Source organism: Brienomyrus brachyistius, unplaced genomic scaffold (genome assembly GCF_023856365.1).
Source record: "Brienomyrus brachyistius isolate T26 unplaced genomic scaffold, BBRACH_0.4 scaffold110, whole genome shotgun sequence".
Lineage (NCBI taxonomy): Eukaryota > Metazoa > Chordata > Actinopteri > Osteoglossiformes > Mormyridae > Brienomyrus > Brienomyrus brachyistius.
Window position 1 is genome coordinate 362475 of NW_026042385.1, and position 18708 is coordinate 381182.

The 18708-nt window shown below is 49.9% G+C and overlaps 1 protein-coding gene across 1 annotated transcript in view; it reads right to left on the reverse strand.

Annotated features, from left to right (window-relative positions):
• LOC125727679 (neuronal-specific septin-3-like) overlaps positions 1 to 13255 on the reverse strand; it is a 33661-nt gene extending 20406 nt beyond the window's left edge. Inside the window, exon 1 of the mRNA XM_049004557.1 lies at positions 12960 to 13255. Within this exon, the coding sequence (XP_048860514.1) occupies positions 12960 to 13255 (296 nt within the window). The remainder of the gene's footprint in view (positions 1 to 12959) is intronic.
• Positions 13256 to 18708: the final 5453 nt, after the last annotated feature.

An 18708-nucleotide genomic window follows, 5' to 3' on the forward strand; every position in this document is an offset into this window, starting at 1 on the left:
GTAACGACAGAACACACGAAAAGGAAGGAAGGCTACGTACATGATGGAGGAACAGCGCGGTTTTGTTATCAGGTGTTAAACTTCCACACAAAAGTCACGCAGCCTCTGGGGGACAGGGAGATTTCGCACAGAGCCCCGATCCAAGGGCCTCGCTCAGGTCTGAATACGGCTCGGGGGGTTCAAATCCCGCCTGGGATATTCGGCAGACATCCTGGCTGAAGCTCTACCAGCAGAACGATGATGTAAACTCCATTACGGGAATGCCACACTAATGAGTGCTTGTGGGGCTGTCGTTTTACCCGCCTCGCTGTTTGTTTTCGTGTAATTAGAGGAATGCTGACACTTTGTTTTGTAGACCAGACTAGAAGAGTCTGTCTCCCAGGTAGCGGGGGAGCAGTGAAGGGTCTCGAACACCTGTCCTGGTGGTTTTTATCTGGTGCCTTTCAGCACACTGTTCCCCTTTTAAAATGCTGCTCATCCACAGTCGCTCTTATTCAGACGAGGTCCCCAGCTACCCTGGCCTGTCAGTATAACTGGGGCCCTCTTCTGCTTTCGTTTTAACTAGACGGGCATCTGTAAAAACGCAGCATGACGAAGGATGGCCAGAGGCACGACTGCATTGCCTCGGCGTGGAAGCGGTTTAGGTTGAGCTTGAGCGGGACGGGGAGGTTCTCCGGATGGGGTGCGAGAGAACGCTAGCGGTAGCAGAGCAGGCGGGGCACGGGAGGTTCAGACACTGCAGAGACGTCGTTTGTCACTGTAAAACAATGTCGCCCTTAATAAATGAGCTCTGAATGCAGCGTAAAATGAAGCGTAAACAAGCTCTTTGTGAAGGGTTTCCAGGGTCCAACGTGTCTCAGTGACCCACCCCGATTTCACTCCTCTCGCCTGGGAACCGCTGTCTTCCTCTGGTTATCTGTATTCTGCAACAGGGCTCTTTGTTGCTAATTAAGCCTCTCCTTTGGTCGGGTTTCAGAGGAAACCATCTAATTGCGCTTTGAATGCAGTGGTACGGTACAGCAGGAGGGACAAAAAGCCTAGAATGCAGGCTCCCTAAAACAAAGACAGTGCTGATGAAACGGTTTCCCGACATGCGTGTCACTGTCAGCTAGACGAGGGCCCTGCTGCAGGCATTAAACAAGGACGACCTGGCCAATCTCGGCCCTTTACAAGGGTCCCTGAGGACATTTCCTCCAACCAGACGGGGCACCCAGACGCGTTTAGCCGAGCCCTGTGTATAAGCAAGCGATCTCGCCGGCTCTGCCCCCCACCGGATGGATGTCCAGCAGAGATTCACACGTTGACTGTTTTTTTTTTTCTTTCCTCGCATGGTTTTGTTAACCATAAAAGGGTCTGTAGTGCTCACCGCAGCCCCTGCTTTCAGCTATCAGGAAAGCTAAAGAATATAAATCAGTTTGGGATTAGCGCTGCCTTGTTGGGGATGGATGTTTCTAACTGAAAGAAGGCAGCGGGTGTTGAGCCCCCCCCCCCCCCCCCTTCGAAACGCCGCTTGCTACAGCTCAATGCCTAGACTCTCTCAGGCTTCTGGGAACCTGTCCCGCCCTTTGGTCCTGCTCGTTCAATTAGCCATAAATATCTGTCCTCCGACAGGCAGGAGCTAACTAATCCAAACGTAACGCCTGGCTTCTGGAACGGTCTAATCGGGCCGTGGGCCGGGTCTCTGCGAACAGGACGGGCGGCTCTCTCATGGCTCCGGAAACAGGAGATGTACCCAGGATGACCTGTCGAGATGCTGATAGTCACACTAGGGTTTGTCACAATACTACAGTTTTCAAAGTATTTTTAAGATTCTCTTGGGTAGTGCAAAAAAACAAAACACTATTAGCACTATTTTTAGGTTGCCTGAGGGAGTGCAAAAAATTAAATACCAACCAGCAACAATGACAACACTATTTCCAGGTCATTTATCGCTTTATTACTAACCGTAACTGCTACCTTAATGATATCAGACAGTTAATGTGGCTGTCGGCCAGTTCGGTTAAAGTTAAACGATTAACGTTAACGTGTACGCCAGCCTGGTTAACGTCTATGATATCTGTTTAGTACTTCATTCTTGTTGAAAAGGAACCTTTACTGGCCTTTTGAAATTCCTCATAAAGACCTGGGGGGGTTTGCCAAATCCGTTGTGCTACTCGACTTGACCGCCGCCACGTCAATTAGCTGGTAATGTGTTTCAGCTACTAGTGAGGGGCGGGGGTGTGCGACTGGCTGTCTACAGCAGTGCTTCGCGAAGCTGTGTGTCTGAAGGAGGCGAAGACTTCACTGGTGGTATCAATACCATTGCAAATGAGTATCTAATCCGATAGTCATTTTTAGTATCGGTTATTATCTAAATGTGGATTTCTTTGACACCCCTAGTTGACACACGGTCACACTCGTTCTTACACAAACGAAATTTTATATTTACACATATGTACACATTTATTTAGCGATGTGTAAGTGACACAGTACATTTTTAAGCAGGCAACTGTCAGGAAGCCTGCTAGGTGTAAGTGCATCGTGTAAGAGCTCCACTTTGCATGCAGCCTATCCTATAGGACTTCACATACAGGCCAATCCTGATTCTTTTTTAAGTCTTCCATTCATATTATTGGCCTTTCACCGCCACGTTGCATAGATGAAAACAACCCAGGCTGCTGGTTGGAGGGTTAGTCGAGTTGTCCCAGGAATAGATGGGTGTTTCTCGAAGGTTGAGAAGGATTGGATGGGTATCCTCATATGTGGCAGCTCATTCCTCTTAACTAGGCTGAACGTGAAAATGTTATTGAAAAGATCTAAAGCTGAGCTGAGATTCACAGAGTTCTAAATTCCAGAGCTGCGGTCCAAGCTGCTCTTGGTTTAGACATAGACCTGATTTGATGCTGACACAGATAGTCCATATGCATGTTCTTTGTGCCGGAACGTCGGGCTGCTTGCACTGCAGGGAGCTCTGGGTAATTAGGGACTATCAAAGAGAGTAGAGTAACGATGTGGATGTTTCTAGAACATTTTCCGGAACTCGCGTCTTAGTCTGCCTGTCTCATTATGCAACGCATGAGAGTAACGAGAGTCTCACGCAGGTTTAAAGGCAGACACAGTCCCCGAGGCAGGAGGCGGGTCCTGCCAGGAGCGGGTGTGGAAGCGGCAGGTTCAGCGAGGCTGCGGCGCCTCAGGTGCGCGATCGGATCGAGCCCAGTACCCCGACCGCACACACAATGGACAGCTGGTGTAGATGTGCAGGAGAGGCATGAGCTTTGGTCAAACAATCCCGTGACATGAGGAACAGGGGGAACTGGAACTGTGCCCCGCCCCCCCCCAAGGCATGAGAAGAGGCAAATAGTGAGTGAAACAGGGGCACCTTGGAGAAGCGGGGGCCACTCGTAGGATCTGCAGAGGAGGATCAGGGCGAGGAGGAGGTTCCTGGGTACCTGATCAGCCTAACGGACGGATATGCACCCCAGCCCTGTTTTTCCTCAGCTGTCCAATTCTAAAAAGATTGACGAGACCCCCCCCCCCCAAACTTAAACACTACCTAGAGATGAATCGGCCGGTGGCTTTGACAGAGAATGGAGTATACATTGCAATAGCGACACTGAAGGACTGGCAGGGCAGCGATTTCAAATCAAAGCTACGTTTTATTTGTCATGTCTGCAGTTGTACTCCGAACATTGTGCAGCGCAGCGCATTGGTCGGCCCCTCGAAGACCGTGAAACCGGGAACATAATAATACGAGAACAGACATTCGACATTAAACATAAATAACCGTAAACAGTTTGCAATTAGCCCTGAGAGGTGGCAGTGAAAGTGTGAAATGATTAATGAGCCGGCCAAATGAGCGCGTGAATCGCGCTGTCCGGACGCGATCGTGCTCACGGCGGATCATCGACGTTCGCAAACGTCACGGATGTTTCCCATAATACTCGCAGACGCTTTCCCAAGCAGGGACATGAGCCAGAGCTGGCCGACTGCTCCTTTTGAATATGGATGGTGCAGATCCATGGATTCTTTCTCAATGTGTCATGTAATACCCCTCCTCTGCTGTTAGCATAATCACCCTCATCATCTCTGCAAGCTTACACTCCTACAGGGCTGCGCAAACGAAGTAAAGACTGTCTGTTTTGAAGTCCGCATGGGCTGTCCACTCTACTTGAGTGATGCTCAATGCAGATCCTGCGTCACGTGTCATCGGCGATGTCATCACAAGGTCCCTGTTAGGTCGTCATGCAGTTGTTCCATAAAGCCACATTTGGCTCCCTTTCCAGCATTTACCATCACCAGTCATATTGCCAAAGACCGCAGTGTTTTGCACGTCATCTAATCACTGGGCACTAATGGTTTATGTTTAAGCAGATGCATCACCCCAGTTTTATATTGGGGCGAAAAAGTGTGTGACGGGGAAGCACGCCGGCAGTGTTCCAGGAAATGATGTTCTCGCAATGACGTGATTGGTGCATTCTGGGTAATTTCTAAGACAATGCTGTCACCGTGCCAGCAAGACTTTGACCTTGCTGACCCCCATTGGCTCAGCCTCATTGGGGGTGGGATGCACACACACACGACAGGTCTGGCTGACCATGGCAGCCTGGATGGACTGTTCTAAACTGGTCATCCAAGACCAGCTACATGAGACTGGCTTCTCCATCTGGATCCTTATTGAAAGCAGCTGACAAATCCACCCCCCTCCCCCCCCCCCCCCCACCTCCGAATGTCAAGCCCCCAGCCACATCATGAGAGCACGCTGTCTCACAGCTAGCTAAAGCCGGCTCGCTAGCTATTGTCTGTAGCATCTGGCAGTAACAGAGGACAGCAGAGCTGCGCACAGACTCACTAAAACATCAGCCTGACCTCCTGCTGCTGGCGCTGCGATGTAATATAAACCAGCCATCGGCGAATTGCTGCATATCTCTGCCTTTAAGCTGTTACACCAGGTCTGTTCCCTTTAAGGTCCTATTAGTGAGAGCAGTTTCCAGATATTACTCAGTGTTTACTCAGCTTATCCTCGCCACATGTGTCACCATCACCACCATCTGATGCCCTACACCAGTGCTTTTGCCCCTGTAGGTACCAAAGTCCCCTGTTTGCTGACACGTTCAGGTCAGCGATCCCTGGGATTCCCCCATGACAACCCCTGCACTGTACGCGGTACAGATGTGGACAGGAAATCTCAGGAGGAGGGCTGTGTTTTCATTAATTTTGCCTGCCATGACCGGAAAATCTCCAAGGGAGGGAAAAATAAACACCCTCTTAAACTTGTGATTCAGAGTTAATATCAAACCCAGAAGTGAAATGACGGCTTCATCCTTCCATCGGTAGTCGCCTATTATGTCAGAGCTTCACTTCAATACAGCCTATCAAATAAGACCTTCACTTCAATACAGCCTATCAAATAAGACCTTCACTTTAATAGAGCCTATCCTGTAAGACTTCATAGGCTGCATATCTTCCAGCAGTCTTGGGACTTTGCATAAAAGAGTTTCACTATGAGACCCACCTTTCCAACAGACTCGCATCACTTTTTTATAGTCGACTGTATATAAATGAGGCCCTTTGCGATGCTTCTTTTACAATATCTGGTGCATCTTCAGACGACAATTTCCTTCCTCACGAGGGTAACATCACATTGATTAAGGATATATGTTGTTCTATGTGTGAACCCTCCATCAACATATAGGCTAAACGTCCAGTGTGACATTTTCACCTTGTTTATATGGCTGGATATTACTTCAGTGACATGGTTGTTTTTCCCCACTCACCAGGATCAAAACTCCGAAATTCAGATTCAAGGTCCCGCCTCATCATCCTCCTCCCCCAGTCCGTGGACAGCCGCCTGCTGTCTCTGACCTGACCGTGTGAGGTGAGGGTCTCGAATGTCCCCCACGTTCTGGCAGCATCAGCCAACATCTAATCTTGTCTGTGAGACAGTTTAAGTAACGCGGTGCTTGACAACAGCCCCAGAGTCCGTCCTCTGTGAGGCGAGGTTTGAGTTGTGGTGCGTTCCGTTTGAACTCGGAAGTCGGAATTTCTGAGTTCCAATTTGGAAATTTCAACTGGAACGCTCCCTGAAATCTGAGTTCCGACTTGGAAAACTTTTGAAGAATCTCTACAAACCCAACCTCAGAATTCAAGATGGCTGCGCCCTTCGTACACCTAAGTGAAAGTTGTAGTTATTTACCGTTTATCAGCTGTTATGTATTTTTTGTGCGTTGTTAAATCAGTCGTACACACAGATTCTGTCCAACCTTTATCTGTGGACATGTTGCTATGGTTTGTGTGTGCACAAAATATGATGTATTGCGCTGTTATCAAGTGGCATTGCTAATAATGGCTAACAGTTAACCTGGTTAGAACTGGGGTATTGCTAAATGGCTTTCTCACTTGTACTAGAACACTGTTAACTCGGTCATGACACCAATCCCACCTCCAACTTCCAACCTTCGAGATAAAAGGAAAGTCTACCTAAACACCCTGCCCTCTACACGATGACATTCGGCTGTGTTTACTAGGCTGCCGGTGACCATGCATCCAGTCACCCCTATTTCATTGATCCCTCTCATTTCTACAAACCTGTTCATCCCACATGACTGGCTTGAATTCTTGGAAGGCCTCACAGTGTAACCAAGCTGATTAGACTTAGACTAATGAAATACCAGGACCCAAATGACCGGATCTGTCCAAGATGACCGTTAGCGCTTATCCGTGTTTGGACTGAAGCGGTACTGGTCCCTCGCAAATTTGGGCAGAGAAGCTCAGAGTGAACAAAATCTTTCTCCTGAGCCTCCTGAAGTCCACATACCACCATTGCCCCCCACCCGCCGACCCCACCGCCTCATGACAGCTGCTGTGATGGTCTGCTCCATTGTTAAAGCCTTTCAGTAAGACTTCATTCAAACCCCACAAGCCTAAACGGGGGGAGAAACGGATTCCTACCTTCTCTCATTGAGCACGCTCTGTGTGCCTTGTGTCGGTAATCCAATCAGCGCGCTGCAGCGGCTGGGGCGGGGGCCTCTGGGCCCAGGCAGGGTCCGTCCCGCTTGCTTTTACTGCCGATTCGGCCCTTGCTAATGGCCTCTTCTGCCAAAGCAACTAGGATAAGTGGAGGTGATGTTTCTCAGAGATGGTCTCTGCGTCCCTCCCTCTCTCTCTCACTCTCACTCTCTCTCCCGTCTGTGTCTCTCCTCCTTCTCTCTGCGTGTCTCAGAGAGCACTGCCCCGCAATGCTAATGCTTCAGGCTCCTGCCGTTCTCAGTCATTCACATGCAGATCAGCGAGAAGCTTCCACTAATCCAACAGGATGCTCTCCGCTCTCTCTCTCTCTCTCAGTCCCTCCCTCCCTCGCACTCCCAACCTCCCCCTCCTCCTCATGGCCCCCACAAACTAATTTACACACCAGTGGAGCCATGGGCCATCTAGGAGGAGGGACCCCACCCCCCTGAGGCCGAGGAGCAAACCAAACAAATAACTGGCCCATAAAAGAAAGCGGTGGAGAACGCGTGGGTTCTTCAGCGAGAGCGGAGACGCACAGAACCCTATAAAACCCACTGCATGTTCCGTGACAAATGCTAAAAGGCAGGGGTGGGTGCCAGACCCCTCGCCTGCACACAACACTCATAAACGCGACACTCCAGGAAAATCCCTGCTAAATTGGTACAGTCCCCAACAGCCCCTCTAAGCTTTGAAGACAGGTACCATCGTCCTTCCTTTCAGCCTCTCTGAATTTAGCACAGGGGACCTTATTTGGCACTGAACCCGCAGTACTCAGAGGCAGTTTCAGACCCCGTCATTAGCAGACTTACACCTTGTTGATATACGCATGTGGCTGGATGTAAATCCAGTGAGGGGAGTTAGGATGACATGCTCTTCCTGAGAGCACCCGCTTCCTTGGCGGAGACGACGGTGTTTGGTGTGCGTCGGGAAATCTTTAATTTTAACACCGTCCATGCGAGGCCTTGCCCTGAAGCGGAGTGGAGCTGCGTTGCTCGCTGGTTTGCGCATGGGAGGGATTCTGCAAACTTGCAAACTCACGGTGCCCCTGCACCAACACACACCCCCCCCTCCGGCCCTTCCCCTCCCTGGCGGGTGTTTTTCCCGAATATAAATCTAACCGGGTCCACCTATCACAGCCCACTGTACCGTACCCCTCGTCCAGAGTGAGTCAGGGACGGCATTGTTAGGCTGGTGCCCTACTGAGCTGGGTCAGAGATGTGTAATTGTCCCCTGAACACAATGGCCGCCTTTCTTACAGGTCTGCGACACTCCCTCCTCCCGCCCCCCCAACTGTCAGCAGGATGCCGTGTCGATTCAGCTCTCCTAGTGAACCACCGTCAACGGAGATCAGGCAAAGAAGGACATCAGTGGGCACTACACCCCATAAATTACACGAGGACACACAATCAGGCATTGAGACGGAGACCTACTGGTGTTAGCCCCTATCGATTGGGCAAAGAGACGCAATCAGGCATGGAGGGGGGGACATCTATTGGCGCTTACCCCGTGTGACTGGACAAAGACACAGTCAAGCAAAGAAAAGCATGCCTACGGGCACCCCAGCGATCGTGCACAGGGATGCAGTCGGGCAGTAAGAAGGACGCCTAGGGACGCTTACCTTAGCGTAGCTGCGAAGGAGGAACGTGGCCAGGATGGCGCCGGCGCACGTGTTTGCTCAATCGAGCAGCATCTGCCCAGGATGTCGGTTAACAGGCTGAGCCTGTGGCCCGGGCTGCCTCATGTAGACCGCAGCCGGAGGGTGATGCGTTTCCTGTTTGGCAGGCCCCTTTCCTCCCTCTTACAACTGACAGTCGAATGCTAAAAAGGAAACTTTCTGGTATCACAATATAATAATAATATATATATATATATATATATATATATATATATAGTAGTATATATATATCTATATATATAATGCATGTGGCGTATATTTTTATTTATTCATATATATACACACACACACCACACATGGTGCACCCTGCTCCGTGTGTGTGTCCTAATTATAATTAAGGCCGTCTGTCTGCAGAGATAGTGACCTGCACTGATACTTATCCCACACGCCCATTTGAGGAGCTCAGCTCTCTTCTGGACGCAACTAGTCATAACGTAATTTACTAGTCGGTGCAAGGGAAAACTACCCCCCCGGCTAGCACTGGTTAATCTCGTCATCCACGGCACACGGACTGACTCCTCATTTCCAAAATGAAAGACCTGCTCTGGACGGCCCGGGTTCCCATGGATGGGAGCACTGCTCCCTCTGCAGGAGTTTTGACCGGTTAGCGCTCCAGTGTTCTGAGGCTGTGTGGGACCTCGTCGGGGGGGGGGGCGGGGACCGCCTTTGATTAATGTTGCCACTGTGAAAAGAATCTTTAGTGAACCAGAACCACACAAACAAGCCCGTCCTGAGCATTAACAAGGTTTTGAGAGACCAGGCCCCAGGGCCTGGCTAAGCACAGGCACAGCCTCGCCAAGATGCTAACGCTGATGGCGGTAATGCCAGCCTGACAGGGAGTGCTCCTCAGCACGTTTGATCTGAGCAAACGCCACCGTTACAGCTGCCTTGGTTTCCAGCAGCAACTTCAGTTGTGAAACAGGAAAAAGGAAATAATGATCTGAAAAGCGAAATCAGCGATGGCGATATGCAAACGCTAAAGCTTTCCGACAGGCATAAAAGAATAACTCCTTTGCCCTTTCTGTGTGACAAAGGTATCCCTGGAAAGTGGAAGAATTTTATTGTTCATTCGCCTTAAATCAGAAACCGATCCTTCACTGTACAGGCGGTCTTAGGAAGAAAGTCATTTTGTTTTGCTCTGTAGAGACCCCTGCTGGTGGTGCGAGGTCACGCAAGAAATCGAACAAGAGTTTTACCTCTACATCCTGTACATTGCAGGTGGTGCTGGCTGTGACCTTTCGCACAGCCTGTGGCAGCTGCCTGCTTAATTACATCCAAGTTCACACTCTCTTAAATATTTCTGCAGGCTTTCAAACTGCACTTGTAGATTCCGGTATTTACTTTGAGCTGTGGACTCGACAGGCCAACTTTGAAACAGCTCCTGAGTGTTTGGTTAAGTACGGCCACTTCCTGGCTGCCTGACATCACACTGTGGATTGCTGTGGATTGTGGCCACCTCTCTTGCCCAGTGAAAATGGCTCTTCCTGCTTCTCCGAGACCAATCTGAGTCTGCAACAGGGAATGTTCTATTGGGTTATGTCTCTAAAACCCATGTTATATGGTAGTTTAGACAGTAGCTTAGATAGTGGGTCAGGTTCAGTGAGATTTTCCTATGATGGGCAAGTATGACAGTGTGGTATAGGATCCAGCAAACTATTCTGGGTGTATGGGTCAGTTGCCCCCCTCCCCCCCACAATATCAGGTTACCCATGAGGTGACAGGAAGGTGTGACCAGCAAGATCAGACACACCAACCATAAATTCAACCCCCCTCCTCAGCAGTGAAGTGGTTAGGGCAATTGTTGGGGGTCGGGGGCAACCAGAGCATCCTGGATTGTGTTTGCCCTCTTGCTGGTCAATGTTTAAGACCAAGACTGTGTCTGGAAGACATGGATACCAAGCGTCATGTCAGTAAGACTCCCCTGGCAACAGGTGTGACTGAGAGTAACACTTGGAGAGTAATGACACGTTAAAAATCCTCCTAAGTAACAAAAACACGAAGCTCTCTGACCCACAGCAGGGGAGCAGTGGGTCAGTTCATAAAGCCAGCATTTCGCTCGGCCCTATTACACCAAACTGCCGAGTAATATCAAGGTCAGACCTTTAAAACGATTCATGAAAGTAGGAAATTGATAACTGAGATCAGTCACTTCGCAGGAGTGAGTCCGACAAGCTAATGTCTCAACAGCTGGTAGCACAAAAAAACAAAGTACAGGCATGATATGTTGGTTGAAATTTATTGGTATCAGTTAGCATTTGTTAAAAATGAAGACATCATTGTAGGTTCCATGTGCGAACATCGGTCGATACTGCCGGCTTATATTTAAACTTCACTAATATTTAAAAGTTAGTAGCAGCGGAGCGAAAGACATGACTGCTAAAATAATGGAGAAGTTCGCATTGGACAGTCGTCCATTTTCCTAATGGAGGATGAGGGGTTACGTCGACTCATTTACCACTTACACCCTCGCTACAGTCACCCAAATACATGAAGAAATAACTCCGCTCATGTGAAGCCAGAGGGTTGGTTATTGGTACTATTAGATAAAAAATATATTAGTAATTAGTGTCGGTCAAAAGTTCCACGTTGGTGCACCACTACAGTATTTGATGAGGAAAAGACGGTGACTGACATGCACACAGACTTTCCCAGTCTTGGTCTCGGGAGTCACAGCAGGAAGTGAGGCACACAGCTGCAACTCACAGGTGACCTTTGACCCCCGGTGCTCCTCACGCAGCCAGGGCCGCTACAGACCAAGCCCCATTCGATACGCTGCCGGGCAACCCCCAGGGGGCTTGGTGTTGGGGGCAACCGGATGTGCCTGTGGAAGTTTAGATCCCTTGGGGGGAGCCGCTGCTGACCCTGTGAGTGGGGCTCCGGGTCTGGATCTTTCCGGAAACGTCCACCGAGGAGGCAAAACGTGAAGTCATGAGGGGGATGTAATGGAACACTCTTTCCCACACCCTGAGCCTCCGCTACCAAACCCCTTTGTAACCAGACTAAAACTGTCGTTTCGCCTCTCACTCTCCTACAGGAAACAACGGCAGGCTGCGATTGGCGAAACTGCTGTTTTTTTGCCATGAATAGTTTGGGTTAGAGGATCAGCCAGCTTTTATATATTATTAAACATCATTACATTTGTTTAAAATGCAGCTCCAGCCTTTTGATGGCCCTCAGACGCTCTCTGACCACACGCACCCTCCAGCAGTGTCATTTGGGAGAGGAAAGGGGTGATATGGAAGGGGGGGGGGGGGCTATCACAGTGGAAAATGCCCCAGTTCACTTGAGAATCGACCTGCAGGCTACAGCAGTATTTCAGTAACCTGTCAAGTCTAACAGCCCGTTTCTGTTAAATAAAAAAAGCTGAGAAGACCACACGGCAAGCGGCGGCTTGTAAACGCCATCCGGACGACTCCACGCGTTTAAAAAAAAAAGGGGAGGGGGGCAGTTTATCTTTCTCACAACAAAGACTTGCTTGTGGGGGCAACGTTCTGGACTTCCGCTAAAACATCCCCACCCATGGGGACCTGCTCCCACGTGGAAAAACCAGGGTCGACGTTTGTTTTCCCATCCGTGCAGAATTAGGTCCTAAACGTGGAACAAACCTACACCTGACTTTACACAAATGAGTGAACTTATGTGAACAGCCCCCTCTAACCCGTACTACTGACCCTAAAGTGACAACGAAGAGAAAAAAAAAACACAAAAACATTTTAGTTGGTGTCTGAAGATGTGATTTGTTAACTCTCAAGATAAGAATCAGACCGTTGGGATCCAGAAGATGTTATATCATAACCCAAAGTGGGGAGTTTATTTGATTAACTGCCCGTGACATGATATGAACTCTGGGATAGACCCCTGCTTGTGTTTCAGGTAAGGAGAGAGGGATATGAAGAGAGTGGGAGACAGATGGAGAGAGAGGGGTAGAAGGAGAGAAAGGATGGATGGGGGGCGGGACAGAGAATCCTCCCCCGCTGCTCTCGGTAATCCCGTGCGTGACCTCACCCACGCTCTCTGTTTGCTGTCAGATACTCCGATCCCAAATCCGCACACACCCTCCCCAGAGGAGAATGTGCAAGGCAGCGCTAGAACCTTCCATAACATTTTCCTACCCTCAAACGGCAGAATTAGCCTCCGTTGTGGTGCTGTTTTCTGTATTTCTGTTTGAGGTTGCTTCCCGCTTGCCCGGGGAACGCGGATAAGCCACGGCTGGCTCTGAAAAGCGGCCCAAGCGCTGTTCTATCGAGGTCCCCCAGCGGTCACCTGCATGACACTGCGTCCTGCTCTCACTCCTGAATACATCTCCACGCCGTCTGGCTGCCGCAGACCTTTAGCCCACTGAGCTTCACGTCGGTCGCCAGACGTCTGCACAGATGTGCGCGGGCTCAGGTCGTGTCGATCTCTGCGGAACTGCGCCTTGAATGCAGGTGAGGGGTGATGGCGGGCGGGCCGCGCCCCCTCTGTGTGCCCCAGTATCGCCCAATATGACTCACTGTCCCCCGGACACCTTTGGCCCAGATGGGCGGATCGCGCGTCTCCGCCAGGAATGGTGCTGCAGAGGCAGCCAGTGGTTGCGAGGGGGGGCTTGTTTACCATGTTTGATATCACACCTTTGCTCATCTTTGCACAGATCCTCTGTCTACCCCCCTCCCCCCCCCCCCCCCCCCCCCCCCCCCGCCGCTAACTAACAAAAAGCATCAACATGTCCTCTGTACATATTTAACAGCGTTTGCGTTCATGTTTCATGTGTATCTAAAGTAATGGTTCTATCCATTTGTTTCTTCCCTAAATGGTACGTAGCTCAGAAAGGTGTCGCACATCTCACAGTCGTGCCGTAGCCCGTGCACAGCCGCGCAACGTTTACTCGCTGCTGCCCCCTGTCGGACACCTTCAGTCTGCCTTCCAGTCTCCATCGCAGCAATGTTCATCTTACATCAGGGCTATGAGAGCTTGAGGGACGATTCTTTGCCAACTTGGCAGATGGTTGAATCAGAGATAATGCTATTTTCTTTGGAGCATCCCGTGACTCCAGAGCTGTACTGGATAAGATGGATCATCTGGACCGCAGACGCAGACAGATCCAACCTGCCCGACACGGCTGGACTAAACTCCAGCCCCGTGATTAATATGCGTGATGGTTTTTGCCATGTTCCACCCTAATGGAGATCGATGCCTCCAAGCCGGATCTCTCCGTGTTAAGTGACTGAGCACCGTGAGTGTGCATCTCCTCCCCCTTTGATCCCGGCACCTTTATGGCTCCGCATGGCTTGCTGTTCAACGAGGTGCACATCTGGTCCCCCGACGGGCTTCCTGCGGTCCGGACTGGCGAGCGGGGAGGCCGCGGGGTATGTGCTGAACCAGGATCCCAGTCTATGTGTGCGTGGTATGTTCTGTGAGTGCACTGCCGCGTTTGGGATTGCAGTAAGTCTGTACAGGGGGGTCTCAACTGATGGATGTAATTCGTTCCATAAACCCTTACATGAAGCAAATTTTACATAAGTTGGATTTCCCCCCTCCCATACCTTATAGCAAAACACACATAAACCCAAAAGTAGTGATTAGTAGTAATACATTCTGAGGAACACATATTAAATGCATGAAAAGATAACGTGTAGATTTACTAACAGGGGTATCATGCCGCCTTTTAGCGATGCTGCTTCTGTAAACTTCACGTTTCATGTATAATTTTTTGCATGAGTCGGTTTTACATACAGTGAGTCGAGAGAAGTGCCTGTATATGTGTGGGATTTGAGTGATAGTAGCTCCATGAAGAAACGGACAGACGTTTTCACGCAACAACGGCCAACTGCTGCTGTTAGAAAAGCTGCTGTCACATGCCTCTGTTGGTTCATGTCCTTGATCAGTTTTTCCGTTGGTTTTCCAACCCAATTTCAACGAGTTCCTTTAACCAAACAAACATGAATGTGTTTGTTTGATGTCTAAGATGATGTGCATGCAGTTGGCTAGTGTAAACATGGAGGGTCACATTCATGTACAGCTGCATTTAAAATGTTTCCAAATAGGTTAACAGTCTTCAAAAAGAGCAGTTTCTTAGGACTGGGACTGTTCATGTGTTTATGTGAATATGTGCTACCATTTGTGTTTGTGTGCTATTTTGTTGTTTGTGATAAACGAGGCTAATCATCAAGAATTTTCATTTTGGTGTGTTGTCGGGAATTAACTTTAGTTAGCTAGTTATATCCTGCATTCGGTTACTTCTCGGGAGTCGGAAGTCCGATAAAAACGTCATGAAAAACGTCACTTTCTGTCAGAAACACGCCTCTGCCCCCCCCAGCATGACCAACATGTTGGACGGCATAGAATCTATATGACCATCCCCGCCATGCAGCTGTGGGTGTGTGTTTGATGGATTTTTCGGCCAATTAGTTACAAGGATTTTGCTCTTTTATGAAAAAGGGGTGGGGCTTCTGCCAATCTTTGCACCAATGAGGCATCAGCTTTAAAAAAAATAAAAAGTTTGCTGAATGGAGCCAGATGGTAGAGCATTTTCTCGGTGACATTCTAAAGGCAGTTCTTCGCTTCCTCCAGGGAGGGTCAGTGTAAAATGTTCCAGACAGGCTTTGATTGCAGAATGTGTTTTCCTGTCAATATACGCGATATCTTTGGTTTGGTATCTTTGGAGAGCAGACTGGATTAAGTTCAACGGGACAAATATGTAACTGTGCCCCTCACTGTGAACAACCACACATGTGTGCTGTCCCCCAGCATGACCAGTTACGAGCAGTTACAGGCCATTTCCAGTGCATGATGTAATTATGGACACCAGCAGACATGGAGAAAATCTATCCTTTGATAAAACAATCGCAGGATCCAGCGGCTGGACGCTTTACTCCACACACACACCTGTGGACGGAGGTTTACATATTTCTGGCTCCCTGCCACCATGGGGGAGGGATGAGGTAATACCTAACCCGTGAAATCCCAGAGAAAATAATGTTCCATCACCTACCACATGATTCCCATCTTATCAGCTGCACATCTACTCTGCGGGGGCACCTTCATTTTTCTCTCTACGAGGGGGACGCGAGCCCATCCTGAACCACACTTCCATTAATTGAGGGCCATAAGTATCTAGCCAGAGTTCCTCCCTCTTGGTGCCTGTGGCCCTGACCATGCAGCCCGAACTTACGGTCTTTCTGAGACGATCAAGCTCACGCATCAGCGTCACACGCTGCAAGGTACCCGAAGGTCTGCGAGGATGCCTCCATCAGCCCATCATCTCTGAAGTTCATCACGGCTTCGGAGCAGAACATCTGACCTCAGATGTGAGCAAAGTTCAGCCAGCACCCCCTAGATGGCTGTTAGGGTATAACCCTTACATTTAAACATCCTTTTTAATGCCCCCCCCCACCCACCATTTGCTCTATCAAAGTGGGATGTGGTGAACTTCAAGGGAAATGTTAAAAGGCCAGATCCTGTCCGCCATATGGCCACCCCCCCCTCCCCCCCATCCACTGGCTGACTGTGGCCCCCCTCCCCCTGTTTATGCACCCCGCCGTGTCTTTTGTTATGGCTTTCTGAGGAGACACACATACGGCCATTTCCGTCCCTCTGAAGAGTGAGATAAATTACAAATACGAAAACTTAACGAACTCTGTTTAATCCTGTCCTTCCTGAATCCAAACTACACCCGTGATGAGTTGAGTGTTTTTTTTTTTTCCCCCCAAAAAAGATTAATGGGGGTAAGACTCTGTACCAGGTGTGCTGATCCAAAGTGTGCTGTTCGGCTTGAGCTGGAGACTTAGAGTGGATCGTTGAGTCATATTGTTAAGCACCTTATCCAAAGGTTAAAGATGAAGACCTTTGGATACGGGTTTACATTTGATTGGGCACACAACTGAACGCATATTTTTGAGGCCTGCTTCTGATTGGTCACACACCTGAGGACACGTTTGAGGCCTGCATCCAGTCACACACCTCAGAGCACATTTGAGGCCTGCATCCGGTCACACACCTCAGGGTACATATGAGGCCTGCATCCGGTCACACACCTCAGGGTACATATGAGGCCTGCATCCGGTCACACACCTCAGGGTACATATGAGGCCTGCATCCGGTCACACACCTCAGGGTACATATGAGGCCTGCATCCGGTCACATACCTCAGGTCACATTTGAGGCCTGCATCTGGTCACACACCTCAGGGTACATATGAGGCCTGCATATAGTCACACACCTCAGGTCACATTTGAGGCCTGCATCTGGTCACACATCTCAGGGTACATATGAGGCCTGCATCCAGTCACACACCTCAGGTCACATTTGAGGCCTGCATCCGGTCACACACCTCAGCTCACATTTGAGGCCTGCATCTGGTCACACACCTCAGAGCACATATGAGGCCTGCATCTGGTCACACACCTCAGGGTACATATGAGGCCTGCATCCAGTCACACACCTCAGGTCACATTTGAGGCCTGCATCCGGTCACACACCTCAGGTCACATTTGAGGCCTGCATCTGGTCACACACCTCAGGTCACATTTGAGGCCTGCATCTGGTCACACACCTCAGGGTACATATGAGGCCTGCATCCGGTCACACACCTCAGGTCACATTTGAGGCCTGCATCTGGTCACACACCTCAGAGCACATATGAGGCCTGCATCCAGACACACACCTCAGGTCACATTTGAGGATTGAAGCCTTAGTAAAAAACCTTTTGGTTCTGGGTTAACATGCTGAGGGAGACTCTTAGGATTCTATCGCTGAGTGAAAAATGTGACTGTCGTGCCTTCCAATTCGCACAATCGGATGGGTGATTTATACAGAAGGCCTTTTGTTTCCCCCGCCCTCCCCCGGTCCGACATAAAACTGTGCCCTGAGGGAAACTGCTACATGCAGGGTCAAGGGTTCCGCTGTCCAGCGAGACTTCGTGTTTGACAGCTGCGGGTATTTGGGAGTTGGCTGCACCCCCGGCCTTTCATCACCCCCATTGTGCACAAGGGGCCCCCCCAGGGACTCCCACACAGAGTCCGTGCTGACAAGCACAAATCCTATGCTTTTTTCCACATTAGCGGAGTAGGGCCCTGAAGGAAAGCCGAGCCCCCTCCAGGAGAATCTAGAAGAATCTTTAGATGCAGTTACGCTCACTGGTGATCAGGCCCATGGAACAGATGCCATCTCTTTCCTTGGACTGTAATTCATATCCAGGAGCTGTGTGCACACGGCCCCATTTTTTTTTAAAAAAAGCTGTGTGTCCACTAAACAAAAACTGCAGAGTTTGCAGGACAGGGTCATTGTCAGAGTCAAACATTGGCTTTCATAGCACTACTGATTAAGCGTGAGTCAGATTAAATGTCATCCTAGATGAGACCTGTCTGTGCCGACAGTTTGCTGGTGAAACTTGCCAGTGGTCCACCCTGTTAATTCAGGGGTGGCTTTTCTCCGACGGTGCCTATTTCAAAATGGAACCTCAGGTGTTGGCCGGCATTCTGGCTGACAGTTAGGGAGGCCCACGGGCTCGTAATGGCATGGGAACGCGTGCTGTCTAAGGGGGACGGATGCAGGCACACCAGCGTCGGGCACGAAGCACCAACGCTGGATCGTCGGGTAAGTCATCCGCAGAGCTTACAGTACGCAGATGGCCCAGCGGTTGGACTTCGGTTTGACGCAGAGGCTGGAAAATTTGTGTGCTTTTTAAAAAACAGCTTTAGGGAGAAGAGCCCCTCCCATCTGCCCCCCCCCCCCCCCCCCACAGCAAGCGGATACAGACCATTTCTGACTTGCCTCTGAGATCAAAGCCAACTGGCCACCGTCAGAGGTGCTGTCAAAACAATGGGAAACCGTGACCCGTGAGCCCCCCCCCAGCCGACAAGTCACTGTGCATGGACCGAAGCTGACCACCCGTCAGCAGCCAGATAGCCCTGGGGGTGCCACTGCAACTCAGGACTCTGGAATTAAGGTACAAATTTGGCTAACTCACGAAATCGACTATGGGGGAGCGCTCTCGGCCCCTTGCTGCCATGGCCATGCATCAGGTACCACCTCCATGAGCCCCACTGGGAGAACAGTGAGCTTCCTCCCCA